General features: G+C 39.8%; 1 protein-coding gene across 19 annotated transcripts in view; it reads right to left on the reverse strand.

Annotated features, from left to right (window-relative positions):
* Positions 1 to 6,690: 6,690 nt before the first annotated feature.
* The window catches only part of METTL4 (methyltransferase 4, N6-adenosine), a 34,542-nt gene continuing 22,602 nt past the window's right edge, over positions 6,691 to 18,630 (reverse strand). For 5 of the 19 annotated variants that reach the window (XR_016214136.1, XR_016214140.1, XM_008261121.5 and 2 more), the window contains 3 exons: positions 15,238 to 15,344; positions 14,456 to 14,547; positions 8,686 to 8,863 (listed from right to left, as the gene is read on the reverse strand). Coding sequence is in view for 6 of the 19 variants with exons in the window: in XM_008261121.5 (XP_008259343.1) it covers positions 8,730 to 8,863; positions 14,456 to 14,547; positions 15,238 to 15,344 (333 nt within the window). In the remaining 13 variants the exon portion in view is untranslated. Of the gene's footprint in view, positions 7,764 to 8,685; positions 8,864 to 9,596; positions 14,254 to 14,455; positions 14,548 to 15,237; positions 15,345 to 18,630 lie in introns of those variants that run through there. The other 14 variants (XR_016214138.1, XR_016214132.1, XR_016214134.1 and 11 more) reach the window with 5 other exon arrangements.

Consider the following 18,630-nt stretch of genomic DNA (forward strand, 5'->3'; position numbering starts at 1 on the left):
AGGTGGTGGCTTACACCACAGCATAGGCCCTGCCAAAATAACTTTTAATAAAGACAACTAAAGTTTATGCACTGCTCCTATTTGGTTTCAAGATTTATTGTGAAACTATATAATCAACACAGTGTGGAACTGGCATAAGTATACATTGCCAGATCTTAAAATCCAATCAAGGAATGCTGCCTGGAGTTACCTGGCTGGATTTTAAAACTACTTCAAACCAATGAGACTTCCCCCACCCAGCCCCTTTTTTTAAACCCAGATGGCTATCCACTGGCTCTTATCCTAGGCCGGTCCCACTAACTGTGGATGACAAGTACTGGAGGCAGGTGACTTGTTTTAGTGTCAGAGGCCCACAGGAGAGGCGCTCTGCTCAGGGGCTGTACCTAATGACTAATTACAAAATCCTCTGTTTTCACCTGATTTAAGAGATTTAGATGATTAGATTTAGGACTTTTCAGCTGACAAGATTCTCAACTTTAAAGATAGTGTAACCTGAGGCCCATGCTGTGGTATAGTGGGTAAAGCTACTGCCTGCAGTACCCGCATCCTACATGGGCACCAGTTTAAGTCCCAGCTGATCCACTTCTAATCCAGCTCTCTGCTATAGCCTGGGAAAGCAGCAGAAAGTGACCCAAGTGCTTGGGCCCTGGCACCTGCATGAGAGACCCAGAAGAAGCTCCTGGCTCATGGCTTCTGGCTTCAGATCAGCTCAGCTCCAGCCATTGCAGCCATCTGGGGAGTGAACCAGCAGATGGAAGACCTCTCTCCCCCTCTCCTCCTCCTCCCTCCCTTCCACCCTCCCTCTCTCTCTCATTCTCTACCTCTACCTCTACCTCTCTGTAACAATGCCTTTCAAATAAATAAATAAATCTTTAAAAAAAAAAGTTATCATAACCTTGCAAGCCTGGCTATGAGATGAATAGATGAACGTATTTTACATGTGGGACAAACATGAATCACTGGGGGCCAGAGGTTGGACAATAATAGACAAAATTAAAAGAATTACTCCCAATGCCCTTTATCCTTGTATAATCTACTCCCCTTTGAGTTTGGTCAGAACCTGAAAACATAAAATTTCACTCATGTGGTTATATTATCCAGGGCATGGTAACCTAATCACAAAACCCTTCAAAAGTACAGAATTTCCTCTAGATGATTACATAAGTTGAAGTCAGAGAGATTCAAAGACTGAGAAGGACTCAACGTGCTATTTTGGCTTTCATGATCAAGAGGCCAGCAAGGAAACAGGTACTTTACTCCCACAATATAGAGAACTGAAATCTGCTACCAACTTAAAAGAACGTGAAAACAGATTCTTCCCTAAAGTCTCCAGACAAGAGTCCAGTCCAGCCAACACATTACTTTTTGGTCTTGTAAGTTCCAAAACAGCAAACCCAGTCTGAATTGCCCAAAACTTACAACCTAAAAATGTTTACACTATTTATGAGTGCTGCAATTAAGCTATTATGATTGTAGTGGATTTGTTTCTGTGACTTAAAAGATGTTAAATAATAAGAAATGAGTATATATTAAATAGCTTCTAGGTAGCAACCCCTATGCTAGCCACCATTACATGTAATTTCACTTCATCCTCATAAAAATCCTACAAGGTTTGGGGCTGACGCCGTGGCTCACTTGGTTAATCCTCCTGCGGCGCCAGCATCCCATATGGGCGCTGGGTTCTAGTCCTGGTTGCTCCTCTTCCAGTCCAGCTCTCTGCTGTGGCCCAGGAAGGCAGTGGAGAATGGCCCAGGTGCTTGGGCCCCCGCAACCGCGTGGGAGACCAGGAGGAAGCACCTGGCTCCCTGGCTTCGGGTCGACGCAGTGCACCAGTCATAGCGCACCAGTCATAGCAGCCATTTCGGGGGTGAACCAATGGAAGGAAGACCTTTCTCTCTGTCTCTCTCTCACTGTCCAGCTCTGCCTGTCAAAAAAAAAAAAAAAAAAAGAATCCTACAAGGTTTAAACATTAGCCTTCTTAGTTCTCAGAAAAAGCTCAAGATACCATAGTTTAAATTATTGCTCAAATTCATTCCAAAGCTAAATATTAAGACACAATATAGGCCAGCGCCGCAGCTCACTAGGTTAATCCTCTGCCTACGGCACCAGCACACTGGGTTCTAGTCCCGGTTGGGGCACCGGATTCTGTCCCGGTTGCTCCTCTTCCAGTCCAGCTCTCTGCTGTGGCCAGGGAGCGCGGTGGAGGATGGCCCAAGTGCTTGGGCCCTGCACCAACACGGGAGACCAGGAGGAAGCACCTGGCTCCTGGCTTCGGATCAGCGCGGTACGCCGGCCACAGCGGCCATTGAGGGGTGAACCAATGGAAAAAGGAAGACCTTTCTCTCTGTCTCTCTCTCACTGTCCACTCTGCTTGTCAAAACACACACACACACACACACACACAATATATAGAACAAGCAGATCTCAAAACATAGCTAGTTTATTTCTGGCAAAGGAAATAAAATGAACAAAAACTTGGCAATAGCAAATAATCCAACCTGATTAATACTCAAGGTACACATGTACAATGTTGGGGAAAGCAGTTGAGAAGCAAGCTGGATATTAGATTTTTTTCCCTAATGATACTGACTAAAAAGAATTCATACTGCTAATCACCATTCACCCTAGCTGTCATGCAAAGTTAACCCATGTCACAGGTACCTAATAAGTAGGCTTAGGTCTGATCTCGAGTTTTCCTCACTCTCTCTACTCCTAGAAATCACCTTGTTTTTAAATAGTTCCAGGGCTAAAATATCCAAGAGATTCTAGACAAGTTCACAGATGCCCCAGGAGATCTAAGTTAACTTCTAAGAATATTTATGGGGACAAGGTGAGTTGTGGAGATACCTTGGTAGTTTTGACTTGCTTTCCAGGTGCAGCAGAATGGTCAATAGAGCCAAGAATTTAAGACCCCACCTCTGGAGTTCTGTGTTGATCATTGCATCCTGTTACTGGTAACATCAACATAAACTGTTTGGATTTCTACTTACTTTATCTCCTCCTTTCTAATCACCTGAACAGCTTCAAGTCCAAATGAGGCCAGTGCCACAGCTCACTAGGCTAATCCTCCACCTGCAGCACCGGCACACCGGGTTCTAGTCCCGGTCGGGGCACCAGATTCTGTCCCAGTTGCCCCTCATCCAGGCCAGCTCTCTGCTGTGGCCCGGGAGTGCAGTGGAGGATGGCCCAAGTACTTGGGCCCTGCACCCCACAGGAGACCAGGATAAGTACCTGGCTCCTGCCATCGGATCAGCACAGTGCGCCGGCCGCAGTACACTGGCCACGGCGGCCACTGGAGGGTGAACCAACGGCAAAAGGAGGACCTTTCTCTCTGTCTCTCTCTCTCACTGTCCACTCTGCCTGTAAAAAAAAAAAAAAAAAAAAAAAAAGTCCAAATGAATCATTTGGAGCAGGGATAGAACAAAGGCTCAGGTCCAAATTCCCATGTGGCCTTTAAGGCAGGACAATAATGAGAATCAAAAAAGATTTCACAGCTTCTTCATGTATGAAATCAGGTGCAGTTTAGAAAATTGGATCCTGGGGGCGGGGGGTGGAGGGCGGGGGCGGGCACAGTCATGGTGCAACAAGTTAAGCCACCATCTGGGGACCTGGCACTGTGGTGCAGTGGGTTAATCCTCCACCTGCAGCACCGGCATCCCATATAGGCACCAGTTCTAGTCCCGGCTTGCTCCTGTTCTGATCCAGCTCTCTGCTGTGGCCTGGGAAAGCAGTAGAAGATGGCCTGACCAGCCCTCTGCTGTGGCCAGGGAGTGCAGTGGAGGATGGCCCAGGTGCTTGGGCCCTGCACCCCATGGGAGACCAGGAAAAGCACCTGGCTCCTGGCTCCTGCCATCGGATCAGCGCGCTGCGCCGGCTGCAGCGCGCCGGCCGCGGCGGCCATTGGAGGGTGAACCAACGGCAAAGGAAGACCTTTCTCTCTGTCTCTCTCTCTCACTGTCCACTCTGCCTGTCAAAAAAAAAAAAAAAAAAAAAAAAAAGATGGCCTGAATGCCTGGACCCCTGCACCTGTGTGGGAGGTATGGCGGAAGTTTCCGGCTCCTGGCTTCGGATTAGCTAAGACCTTTCTGTCTCTCCTTCTCACTGTCTGTAAATCTTAACTCTCAAATAAATAAAATAAGGGAGGAAGGGAAGAAGGGAGGAAGGGAGGGAGGGAGGGAGGGAGGGAGGGAAAGAAACAAAAAATAAGCCACCATCTGCAACACCAGAATCCCGTGTGGGTACCAGTTAGTGCCCTGGCTGCTCCACTTCCAATCGGCTCCTTGCTTGGAGTCCCTGAACCCCATATGGGAGACCTGGATGGAGTTCCAGGCTCCTGGCTTCGCCCTGGCTCAGCCCCAGCTGTTGCACCATTTGCGGAGTGAACCAGTGAATGGAATCTCTATCTCTCCTTCTCTCTCTGTAACTCTGCCTTTCAAATAACTAAATCAACCTTTAAAGAAAGAAAAAGAATGTTTAAACAGAAAACTCTATAGGCAGGCTAGTAATGCTCAGGCAAAGGATTAAAGCTAACATTTAACTTCTGGTGAGTTCCCTGAATTACAGCCCAGACTGTCATAAGCTTTTTGATCTGAAATTAAAAATATGCAGGAAGTCCTCACATTTATTGAAGGCTTAAAATGCTCCAACCTCTGTTTAAGTGTCTTACATGTATTAATTTACTTAATCCTCATAATTCTGTCAGGCAGTATTATTGTCCAGATCTATGATACAAAGACTAAGGCACAGAGACTTAATCAACCTGCTCAGTCAAAAGCTCAGCTGGGGTTTCAAACCTAGTCAAGTTGGCCTTAGAATGTACTGAGTATGCTGCTCTGAGCTGTCTGTCTGTCTTACAAAAAAGAACCTGTGTCCAGTAGCCAACAAAATGAAAAGAAATTCAACTTTGACTAGATGGTACAGAAAAAGGCTGAACAAGAAAGGACAAGTGATGCAAAAGACAAAGTTAAGAGGCTCTGGTTCCAAAAGAGCAGTTAACTGTTCTGTGATTTTTCTCTAAAGGATCCTCAATATGAATCAATGCCAAGAATTCCAAGGTTAAGATGTTAACAGGAAAATTCCTTTTAAGTGTTTTCGAGTGGTATTAGCAGTTATCTATTACATGGCAAAACATCTGGAAGGTCTTTATTGTGTGGGTTGCCCAGTATGTCCAGTGTAATGTCATGGTTCTGAGCAACTCCAAATCACATAAAATTTCAGAACTAGTGGAGACAGGCTAGAGTCCAATGCATCAGTCATCTGCTCAGATTTTCATGTTCTTATAGAGAACACAAACTGGGCTTCAATATTTACTATGTGTTTATGGACAAAAATGGTCACTTGGTCTCAATGTTCTCAAATTCTAAAGGAAGATGGTATCTCTCAGGGAAGTACAAGAATTCAAAGCAATAAAATATGTAAAAAGCATAGCAAAGAATTAAAACACTCTTTGGGGTAGTCTTATGGAGTAACAGGTTACACCATCACCTGCAATGTCAACATCCCATATGAGCACCTGCTTGAGCCCCAGCTGCTCCACTTCTAATCCAGCTTCATGTTAATGCATCTGGGAAAGTAACAGAGGATGGCCCAAGTGCTTGGGCCCCTGCAGCTATGTGGGAGGTCCAGATGAAGTTCCTGACTCTTGGCTTCAGCCTGGCACTGCTTGGCTGCTGCAGCCATTAGGGGAGTGAATCAACAGATGGAAGATCTCTCTCTGTCTCTCACTCTCTAACTATACCTTGCAAATAAGTAAAATAGATCTTTAAAAAAATTAACACTTTCTTCAACAAATGTTAACTCCATCCTTTTGCTCAAGCAATATTACCAACCATCCTAAAACACTTTTTTTTATTTATTCATTTGAAAGTCAAAGTGACAGAGAGACAGAGACAAAGGTTTCCCATGTAAGTAGCAGGGGCCCAAGAACTGGTACCATCTTCTGCTGCTTTTCCCATGCCTTAGCATGGAGCTGGATCAGACGTGTAGCAGTTGGAACACAAACCAATACTGATAAGGGATGCCAGCATTATAGTCAGTGGCTTTCCCCACTATACTGCTATATGGGCTGCTACTAAAACACTTTAAATCCTTAAAAGCAATATGACAGGAAAAAAATCACAAAGGTCTTACAAGGTATAAAAGTAACAGAAAAAAGCTCTGAACAAATATGCCTTATAGTATGTAAGTACCTCAGATCAGATGACTAAAACTAACTGGTAATGAAATTCAATGCTCATACTGCTTCATTTTGTTCTCACAAAGGTGTGTGTTACATTTTGCATAATCATCCTTTCCTCAAAAAAAATTCCAATAATTAAACCACTGTTAAAAACAAGGTCCATAGGTAGTGTAACTTAGGAGCAGAACTTAGAACTCCTACTATTTGAGTATCAGATTCATTGAATAAATTTTTTATGGGGTGGGCCTTGTGGCACAGCAAGTTAAACTGCCACTTGGGATATGTACAACCCATATCAGAGTGCTAGAGTTTGAGACCTACCTTCACTTTCAATCCAGCTTCCTGCTAACATGCCTGAGAGTAGCAGATGATGGCCCAAGTACTTGGGTTCCTGCCACCCAAGTGGGAGATCTGGATGTAGCTTCTGGTTCCTGGATTTAGCCTGCCCTCAGCCCATGTTATTGAAGGCACATGGGGAGTGAACCAGTGGAAGGAAGGAAGATATCTCTCTATACATATTTCAAATAAATAGACTTTAATTTAAAATTTTTAACTAAATAATATAAACTATTTTTCTCTTTCAGTACCAGTACTTGTGTTTTATATAAAAATAAAAGCTCAAAAACTGAGTAAGGATAAATATTTCCACAAATTATATAAAATCTATAAGTATCAATCTTAAAAAAATAAAATAAAATCTATAAACATCACAGGAAGCTGAAAAGAATTTGAAATGACATTGTAAGAAGTTTGCTTCAAGTTCAATACATTTTTCCTAAATGAGTTAGAATACCTTAGTAAACACAAAACCAAGCCTCTGAAACTATATTCTCATTCACAGGATGAAAAAACCTCAGAAATATCTTTCATTGACAAAATCAGTAAGTAAATTTGGGAGCTTGTCAAAGCATCCTTTTAGTCTAATATTTTAACTAGCAGATAAGTATATGTAAACAATCTGTAAATAGTATGAATACTTTTCTCAAAATGCTAAGTGAAAAAAGTCAAACATAATACATTAAACATTATATGGTCCCACATACATGAAATTCTATAAAAACAAAATTAATGAGAAAATATTTCAGTGTTTGCCAGGGACCAAGGATCAGAGGAAGAAACTGACTGCAAAGTGACAACTGAAAAGTCTGGGGGTAAAGGAAATGTTCTCTATATCATGATGATAGTGGCAAGCATACAACTATACAGATGGTTTTAAATCTCATTGTACTCTACAACAAAAATTGGAAATTTTATTACATGAAAATTATACTTCAATATCAAAAAGAGGAGCCGGCACTGTGGCTTAGCAGGTAAAGCCACTGCCTGCAGTGTCGGCATCCCATATGGGTGCCAGTTCGAGTCCGGCTGCTCCACTTCTGATCCAGCTCTCTGCGAAATGGCCTGGGAAAGCAGTAGAAGATGGCTCAAGTCCTTGGGGTCCTGCACCCACGTGGGAGACCTGGAAGAAGCTTCTGGCTCCTGGCTTCAGATCAGCCCAGCTCCTGCCATTGCAGTCATTTGGAGGGGTGAACTAGCAGATAGAAGACCTCTCTCTCTTTCTGCCTCTGCCTCTCAGTAACTCTGCCTTTAAAATAAATAAATAAATAAATCTTTAAATAAAATATCAAAAAGATAATATTTAGTAAGCATGCATTTCAAAGAATCATTTCAGTCAAAATATTCTGCTTAGTAAATATTTACTTGTAGAAAAATGTGTAAATAATATTTTTCACAATAAGTAGTGTTTACATTCTGATGTTTTTATAAGACATGTTTTTATTTTCTTCTAGAAAAACAGGAAAAATTTTACTACTTGAAAAGTGACCTTGAATACTGTTTGAAAACCCTATAAAACTGTTACATAAACGTTAACACATTGGTACAGTACTTGCTAGGTCATTACACTTTTTCAAGAATGTAATAGTATACCAGAGGTACAAATATGGGTCATACAGGGTCAAGTAAAGAATCCAAGTGAGCAGCAAGGAAGAAGTAATACTGTGCAAAACTGGACAGCAAGTGGCCACCCCAAGTGCCCCACTATTGCTGTCCTGCAGGTGCCAGGAATGAACAGAGCTCAGTGTAACCAGAGATTCTGATGCTCAAGAAGCAGAAATCTGAACTTTCATGTGAAACATTCTTTTTTTTTTTAGGGCTCAACTTTTTCTTTTCTTTTCTTTTCTTTTTTTTTTTTTTTTTTTTGAACAACACTGGATGAGCCAAATCCAACAAGTCCTTAGATTGTGATCCCTCTGGTCCACAGTAGATGCTTTCTGAACTTACTCAACAGCGTAGTCTTGCCCTCTTTCAATTTCTTTCTTTATATAGAGGCTAGAACAACCTGGAGCATTAATACAATCAAAGTTAACTTCATCTCAAAAACACATAAATAGTCATACCTGAAGGCCACTTTGCTGAAAAACCAACACTTAGTATTTTTTTTAACACGCTGGTTGGTAATAAAAGGAAAAATCAATTAGAATGAAAGGAGAAGGGTGAGGAAACACTCACGAAACCACTACTTTAATTAAGATCATAGTCAGCATCCAGACTACAGAGCAATAAAATAATCTACATGCTGAAATTTGAGAACTTCATTGCCCCAACTAGTCCAACCTGGCTGTAAGTTCCGAGCAAACAATTCCAAACATTCTGCATCTGGTTTGATGTAGTCTTTGAGGACCTCTGTTCAAAAAAAGAGAAAAAAAAGTATTAGGAAAGAAATCAATTTTAATTTAAAGTTGAGTTTTTCAAAAAAAGGAAATCTCATTTGTTATTTTGTTTCATTTATTTGCAGGACAGAGTTATAGAGAGAGGTAGAGCCAGAGAGAGAGAGGTCTTCCATCTGCTGGTTCACTCCCCAAATGACCGCAACTGCCAGAGATGAACTGATCCAAAGCTGGGAGCCAGGAGCTTCCTCCAGGTCTCCCACGTGGGTTCAGGGCCCAAGGACTTGGGTCATCTTCTACTGTTTTCCTGGACACAGCAGAGAGCTGGATTGGAAGAGGAGCAGCCAGGAATCGAACTGGAGCCCATATGCGATGTCAGCAATGCAGGCCAGGACTTTAACCCACTGCACCACAGCACCAGCCCCAGAAATCTCATTTTTCAACATTCAAAAGCGACTTTACAATCTTCCAATAATACACATATATTCCCTGAGTACTAAATTTATTTTTTAATAAATGTAATCCATGTATCAAAAAGAACTCTACAGAAACAATACAAAAACAATCTACTTTAAAAATAAAGTTATATACAAGTTTCTTTGTACCATATGGTCTAGTGAAACAGTAGTAAATGAAGAGTTGGATATAGAAATATTTAGAACAAAAACAACAATTAACTAGGGCCCCTCAGTAACCTGGTAGTACTAAGAACATTCCTCTGGGGCTGGGCGCTGTAGCAAAGCCTCTACCTGCAGTTTGTGTTCCGGCTGCTGCTCTTCTGCTATGTCGTGGGAAAGCAGTGGAAGATGGCCCAACTTCTTGGGCTCCTGCATCCACATGGAAGACCTGGAAGAAGCTCCTGGCTCCTGGTTTCAGATTGGCCCAGCTCCAGTCATTGCAGCCATTTGGGGAGTGAATCAGCAGATGGAAGACCTTTCTCTCTGTCTCTCCATTTGTCTGTTAACTATCCCTCTCAAATAAATAAATAAAGTCTTTTAAAAAAATTATATTTTATTCAAATTATAAATTTTTCTTTGCCTAAACTTTCATTATATTATTTCCAAAGTTAAATATTCCTTATTCAATATTAATACCTACTGTACTGAAAATTATGTTTTGTTGGGGAAACATACACACACACACACACACACATATGCACACACACACGAGTTGGCTAAACAACTAGTGACACTAAAAGAAAGAAAACACCACCATGAAAACTTTCTTTGAAAAGCACATGCTCAGTTGAATAGAAAATATTTAAATCGCTTTAACCTTAGTCACGTTGCTGGTTACCTGTACTAATCCCAGTAAGAGGAACAGGGTGAAAAAAAATATTTCCGAGAACAAAGTCTCTAGAACAGGTAACATATAGTTTATAATTGCAATTTAGGGTTGGGCTTCCTGAGGAATACTTGATTTAGGTAAGGTTAAAAAGACTATATATCAAATACTTTAGATTTATAAGGTTCTTAAATTGCTCTCACAGCAAAATGCTTGCTCACTTGTCTATTTTCCAAAAATCAAAGAGGAACTGAAAGTTCTCATTGTCTATAATGCAACAGATCTCGAATTTGAGCTTCATTAGCTTCTAGAAAATGCTGGCATGAAGACCTGTAGTCCTTTTAATAAGAATATTATAATTAAGTGCTACTAAACTTGAAAGAGAAAGCTTTCCCACAGTCTTAGAGGGATAATAACCCTATAATACTTTTCCAGTTTCTCCCCATGAATTCAATGCTTTACCAGTCTGTGTTTACTTTTATTGTGGTCAAAGGTTATGCTGAAGCAGATTTTATTTGTTTTTGTTTAGTTTGTTCATTCAGTTTTGTGCTGTAAAGGTGTTGGCATCCCTATCTGGGAATTTTAAATTGGAGTCAGTCGGTCAAAAAAATGTTCACTCTTCTAAGCGCTAATTATAATCAGTGCTATGGAACTGAACAAAGGAACCAGAATATCCATGTTTTATAAGTATTCACAATCAAATAGCTAAAGATGGCCAGGTTTTGGAGTGGAAAAATACGTACAACCTAAGGCCATTTACTATCATCTGACTTTCTCAATATATTTTTGCATGTTTTTTTTTCTTTCAAGTTGAAAATAAAAAGAAAATCAACCCGAGTTATGTCAGCCACATTTGTTTTACTTCAAAACAAGGCAAAAGAAATAAACATGAATTAATGGAAATGTATTATTCTAATTTTTAATACTGATTAAAAATAAGTGCAAACATATAAATTTGAGTATGAAATGCAAACACTTAGATAATTACATAACACCTGGCATTAGTAAAGCAAATTTACAACCAATGCAGAGGGAGCAATCCATGCACAGCCAGTCATTCACTTTTGCTCTGGAAGGGTGAGGCAGGAGCAGGGGAAAAAGTGACCCAAACATCAGTGCACAAAAATCCCATCATCTATGTTTCACTCTTCACACAGAAACTTCTAGTAAACAAACTAGTAAAAAGGAACAGAAACTCCTCAAAGGTTAAAAAAAGTTTTTTTACCTGAATACTTTTACTTCATAATTTTTCTAAATCTTAAGTCCCTAAACTTAAGCATATACAATGTTAGCCTGTAAGCCACAGCTATTGATGGCTTAGCTTTCAAGCTCTAGGAGGAAACTTCAAAAATTAAAAATACAGTAAATGAATATATCACTGCAAAATGGAATATGCTGCCAATGTGGAGTTTACATTCTGCAACACGATATAACAGGAATAACAAATTAAATTTTAAAAAAACTTGGTATTTTTAAAAGCATTTTTTATGAATTTGCATTTAAGAATATTTACAGAAAAGTTTTAAGCATTTTATACAGAATGTGTATTAACTCTAACCCCTAGAGTTAAAATATACTGCAGAATAATGAAAGTTGCTTTCTGATAGCTTTAATTGGCACCACCGTAGACCTAGAATACATATACTCACATGAAATCAAAAGTAAAGTATTACAAATATTCCTTGCTTAACAGAACTTAACTAAGGCTTAAGAATCACATATATTGAGTCATTCATATTTTTCTCCAAAATATAATTCAATTTATAACATCCTCAATCTTAAAAATGCATTTGTACTGCTCTCTACTGATAATACAGCAGAAGTACAATTCAAAGATGCAGTCTACAGGGCAAGACTAATTCTCCATTCATTATTTAAAAAATTTTTTAAGAGCAAATATTAAATAAAATTTCATTCTACTATAAAGAAACTGATAAACAGATTTAACTAGCATTTGATAATGAACACTTTTCAGTCTTAGTTTTGAATTTTCTGAAGTAAAATATAAGCTCTAAGACAAACATTAAATTAAGATTTGGTGTTCACTAAATGATAAAGATAATAAATAAGAGGAATACAAATTAGATTTCCTCCACTAAGTGTAACTGATGCCAAAGGTAATTTTTTTCTCAAAGAACAGTACAAACTCATTTTTCAGTTAAGTCTCAAATTGAATACATTGAGGAGTATACAGTCCATTCTTTGAAGGTGATTATTCACTGAGAATCCAAGTCAAACAATGGATCATCACACAGATATCTCATTATCTATCAAATTAAGGAACACTATAGAGATTTCTTTGTGTAAGCAATTTAAGATAACAGCAATTCTGATGCTACCAAAATCTGTGATCACTGTTTCCTGGCTCATGAACTATCCCATATCCTGCAAAAATAAAATGATAAGCCACTTATACCTTCCACAGTGGCAGGCTGAATGAGTTTTGTGGCCTTTTTAAAGCAGGAATCACTAAATGAATAAAATATATTCCTGAAGAAATTCTTTGAAAATATTTTGAATATTAAATTCAGATCTCTCAAAGATTTACATCTGTTTTAAACTCTCACTTTAAAAATTTAGTATTTACTGAATTTGCACAATACTATAGAATTTTAAATGTATTATAAGCAGGCAAGCATTTGGTACAGCAGTTCAGACACCACCTGAGATGCCTACATCCCATATCAGAGTGCCTCAGTTGGAGAACAGTTCCACTCCAGATTCCAGCTTTCTGCTAATGTACACACAGGTAGGCAGCACGTGACAGCCCTTAGGGTCCCTGCCACCCACATGGGAGACCCAGATAGAGTTCCCAGCTCCTGCTCTTTGGCCTGGCCCAGCCTCAGTTGTTGTAGGCATTTGGGAAGTGAATGAGCAGATGGGCAATCTCTGTCATTCTTTCCCTGTTTCTTAGGTAAATAAATAAATTACATATATATGCATATATAGTATATTATAAACAACCCTACAACTCTGAAAGATTACAATCATTGTTCCCTCTTTAAATGAAAAATATAAAGTGGAAAAGGATTCAAGTAATGCACCCAAGCAGCAGAGCCAGGATTCAAACTCATGTTAATCTCAAAGCTAATACTCTCCACTATTTCTTATACTTTAATTTCACTGAATGATGGATATTATACCAAAGCATTAAAACTGATGAGACGGGCCGGCGCTGTGGCACAGTGGGTAAAGCCACTGCCTGCAGTGCTGGCAACCCATATGGTAGCCGGTTCAAGTCCAGCTGTTCCTCTTCCTATCCAGCTCTCTGCCATGGCCTGGGAAAGCAGTAGAAGATGACCCAAGTCCTTGGGCCCCTGCACCCGTGTGGAAAGGCCTGGAGGAAGCTGCTGGCTCCCAGTTTCGCATCAGCACAGCTCTGGCCATTGCAGCCAAATGGGAAGTGAACCAGTGGGTGGAAAACCTCTCTTTCTCTCTCTCTCTGACTCTCCTCTCTGTAACTCTTTCAAAGAAATAAATAAATCTTTAAAAAAAAATGGAAAGAATTGCAGGCTGCAGCAACTACCTTCCCAATATTTCAGAAAAGCAATATTACCTCTTTAAAAACATAAAATTGAAAGGCTCTAAGAAATATCATGGGAATTCTAATCATCACTCTTATTACCACTGTTCTGTGCTCCTGGATAGGGCAAAGGATAGGGCCCTGGTGGTAAAAGAAAAGCACCCAGCTGAACTACATCCTCAGAGATCTTATCAGTCTTTGTTGTGCCAGGGCAGTGATGGGGGAACAACACAGTTAAATGAAATCTGAAAAATGGTCCAACAGAAAAAGCTGAGGTCAGGTATAATACTAATCTGCTAGGGCCATTGCTGTGTCGTAGCGGGTAAAGCTGAAACTTACAGTGCCGGCATTCAATAGGGACACCAGTTCGAGACCTGGCTGCTCCACTTCTGATCCAGCTCTCTGCTATGGCCTGGGAAGGCAATGGAAGATGGCCCAAGTGCTTGGCCCCTGCACACACATGGGAGATCTGGAAGGAGCTCCTGGCTCCTGGCTTCATATTGTCCCAACTGCAGCCATTGCTGTCATGTGGGGAGTCAACAGAGGATGGAAGATCTCTCTCTCTCTCTGCCTCTGCTTCTGTTTCTCTGAAACTCTGCCTTTCAAATAAACAGATAAATAAATAAACTTAAAAAAGACTAATCGGATCTCTATTTGAAAATTCTGCTCTAAAATTTTAGAATATTAATTAAAACAACACATATGTGATTTAATTTCCAAGTCTACAGACCACTCAAACACTAAATTCAGTCCTTTGTTCAATTTGAAAAGTCACAACAATTCTATTTCATAAAAACATACCAGTAAGAGGTGGCTTATGTGAATGTAGAATACAAGGCACACTGACAATTAATTTGTGATCTGGAATGGGGAGCACTTTCACATCTGTATTCCTAAATAAAACAGAACAAAAGAGAAAATTATATTTTAAGGAACAATTTTTTTGGAGTTGCTTTGTTTTCTCCCCCTTTCAAATAGTATCAATTTCAAAACAAATTTAAGATAGACTCAGGACCACTGCTGTGGCATAGCAGGTAAAGCCGCTGCCTGCAGTGCGTGCATCCCATATGGTCGCTGGTGTGAGTGGCTGCTCCACTTCTGATCCAGCTCTCTGCTGTGACCTGGGAAAGCAATGGAAGATGGCCCAAGTCCTTGGGCCCCTGCACCCATGTGGGAGAACCAGAAGAAGTTAAAGGCTTCAGATCGGCTCAGCTCCAGCCGTTGCAGCCAATTGGGGAGTGAACCAGCAGATGGAAGATCTCTTTCTCTCTCTCTCTCTCTTTCTCTGCGCCTCTCCTTCTCTCTTTGTGTAACTCTGCCTCTCAAATAAATAAATCTTTAAAAAAAAATAGACTCAATGAAGAAAATCAATAATTTAAATATTGAGACATTTCCTATAATTTCCTCTCCCACAAAAAAATTATATACTTTACATACTATATGCAACAAAAGTAATAAAAATCTCATCTGCCACACAATTCATACTTTTCTGCTATGTGCCATGTTCACAACTTCAAAAAAGTAAATACTAAGAAAAATCAATGGTCACTGTTAATGGATTTTTGAAAAATTACCTTTCCTACCTTAATGATAAAGTAGCTTTTTCCTGAATTCTTCCCAATATAAGAACTTCATAAGGCTTTTTGTGTGGAGAATCTAATGGGAACACAAATTCTCCTGAACTGGTGATCTGATAGGAAGGAGTCAATAAAAAGGGTTATATTCTCTATCTCTATAATAGTTTCTACCCCCCCAAAAGAAATTAAACTACCAAGCTATTGTTGTCCAATAAAAATATAATGAGCCACAAATCTAACTTTAAAATTATAGCATTTTTAATTAATGAATTAATTTTTTAATAAATACAAATTTCATAAGTACAACTTTAGGAATATAGTGATTCTTCCCACCATACCTGCCCTTCCACCCACACTCTCACCCTTCCACCTCCTCCCTCTCCCCTTCTCAGTCTCATTCTCCATAAAGATTCATTTTGAGTTAACTTTGTACACAGAAGACCAACTCTATACTAAGTAAAGATTTACAATTTGCACACACATACACACACACACAAAAAAAAGCTGAAAACTAGTTTTATTTGTTAACTCTCATAATACAACTCATTGAGGATAGAGGGCCTGCATGGGGAATTAGTGTGCAGTGACTCCTGTTGTTAATTTAACAATTAATACCCTTATGTATGATGTCAGTAACCACCTGAGGCTCTTGACATGAGCAGCCTAGGCTATGGAATCCTTTTGAATCCAAAAACTCCTTTAGCACTTAGACAAGGCCATAATCAAAGTGGACATTCTCTCCTCCCTTTAGAGAAACATACATCCTTCTTTATGACAACTTCTTTCCACTGGGGTCTCACAGAGATCCTACATGTAAAACATTTTTTGCCACAGTATCTTGGCTTTCCATGACTGAAATGCTCTCAGGGGCTTTTAGCCAGACTAGGAAGACTTAAGGACTGATTCTGAGGTCAGAGTATTACTTAAAGCTATTTTATACTATGAGTCTGCAAAACTACAGCATTTTAAAAAGTAAAACATTGCAGTGAATTTTAAGTAAATATTTAATTTAATCTAACATCCAAACTATTACTATTTCCACATACAATCAATTTAAAAAATTACTGATATGTTACATTCTCTCTGTCATATTAACATTTTGATGTCTGTTTTATACTTTACCTTTAACAGTTCATCTTACTTTGGAATAGCCACATTTCAAGTACTGGACAGCTACTGTGGTATTGGCTACCATTTTGGACAGTATAGATATAGAGGTTTAAAAATATATGTCTAGGTCCAGCGCCACGGCTCAATAGGCTAATCCTCCGCCTGCAGCGCCGGCACCCTGGGTTCTAGTCCCGGTCGGGGCACCGGATTCTGTCCCGGTTGCCCCTCTTCCAGGCCAGCTTTCTTCTATGGCCCGGGAGTGCAGTGGAGGATGGCCCAAATGCTTGGGCCCTGCACCCACATGGGAGACCAGGAAAAAGCACCTGGCTTCTGGCTTCAGATCAGCGCTGTGCGCTGGCCACAGTGGCCACTGGAGGGTGAACCAATGGTGAAGGAAGACCTTTCTCTCTGTCTCTCTCTCACTGTCCACTATGCCTGTCAAAAAAAAAAAAAAAAAAGACGTGTTTTAGATGCAAAAATCCTCAATAAAATTCTGGCCAATAGAATACACCAACACATCAGAAAAATGATCCACCCAGACCAAGTGGGATTTATCCCTGGAATGCAGGGATGGTTCAATGTTCGCAAATCAATCAATGAGAAAGACCACATTAACAAACTGCAGAAGAAAAACCAAATGATTATCTCAACAGATGCAAAGAAATAATTCGATAAAATTCAACACCCTTTCATGATGAAAACTCTAAGCAAATTGGGTATAGAAGGAACATTCCTCAATATAATCAAAGCAATTTATGAAAAACCCACGGCCAACATCCTATTGAATGGGGAAAAGTTGAAAGCATTTTCACTGAGATCTGGTACCAGACAGGGATGCCCACTCTCACCACTGCTATTCAACATAGTTCTGGAAGTTTTAGCCAGAGCCATCAGGCAAGAAAAAGAAATTAAAGGGGTACAAATTAGGAAGGAAGAACTCAAACTATCCCTCTTTGCAGACGATATGATTCTTTATTTAGAGGATCCAAAGAACTCTACTAAGAGACTATTAGAACTCATAGAAGAGTTTTGCAAAATAGCAGGATATAAAATCAATGCACAAAAATCAACAGCCTTTGTATACACAAGCAATGCCAAGGCTGAGGAAGAATTCTAAGATCATTCCAATTCACAATAGCCACAAAAACGATTGAATACCTTGGAATAAACTTAACCAAGGATGTTAAAGATCTCTACAATGAAAATTACAAAATCTTAAAGAAAGAAATAGAAGAGGATACCAAAAAATGGAAAAATCTTCCATGCTCATGGATTGGAAGAATCAATATCATCAAAATGTCCATTCTCCCAAAAGCAATTTATAGATTCAATGCGATACCAATAAAAATACCAAAGACATTCTTCTCAGATCTGGAAAAAATGATGCTGACATTCATATGGAGACACAGGAGACCTCGAATAGCTAAAGCAATCTTGAACAACAAAAACAAAGCCAGAGGCATCACAATACCAGATTTCAGGACATACTACAGGGCAGTTGTAATCAAAACAGTGTGGTACTGGTACAGAAACAGATGGATAGACCAATGGAACAGAATAGAAACACCAGAAATCAATCCAAACATCTACAGCCAACTTATATTTGATCAAGGATCTAAAACCAATTCCTGGAGCAAGGACAGTCTATTCAATAAATGGTGCTGGGAAAACTGGATTTCCACATGCAGAAACATGAAGCAAGACCCCTACCTTACACCTTACACAAAAATCTACTCAACGTGGATTAAAGACCTAAATCTACGACCCGACACCATCAAATTATCAGAGAACACTGGAGAAACCCTGCAAGATATTGGCACTTACAAAGACTTCCTGGAAAAGACCCTGGAGGCGCAGGCAGTCAAAGCCAAAATTAACTAATGGGATTGCATCAAATCGAGAAGTTTCTGTACTGCCAAAGAAACAGTCAGGAGAGTAAAGAGGCAACCAACAGAATGGGAAAAAATATTCGCAAACCATGCTACAGATAAAGGATTAATAACCAGAATCTACAAAGAGATCAAGAAACTCCACAACAACAAAACTAACAACCCACTCAAGAGATGGGCCAAGGACCTCAATAGACATTTTTCAAAAGAGGAAATCCAAATCTCCAACAGGCACATGAAAAAATGTTCAAGGTCACTAGCAATCAGGGAAATGCAAATCAAAACCACAATGAGGTTTCACCTCACCCCGGTTAGAAGGGCTCACATACAGAAATCGACCAACAACAGATGCTGGAGAGGATGTGGGGAAAAAGGGACACTAACCCACTGTTGGTGGGAA

This window comes from Oryctolagus cuniculus, chromosome 10, assembly GCF_051225735.1.
Source record: "Oryctolagus cuniculus isolate XC-2025 breed Fujian yellow rabbit chromosome 10, ASM5122573v1, whole genome shotgun sequence".
Lineage (NCBI taxonomy): Eukaryota > Metazoa > Chordata > Mammalia > Lagomorpha > Leporidae > Oryctolagus > Oryctolagus cuniculus.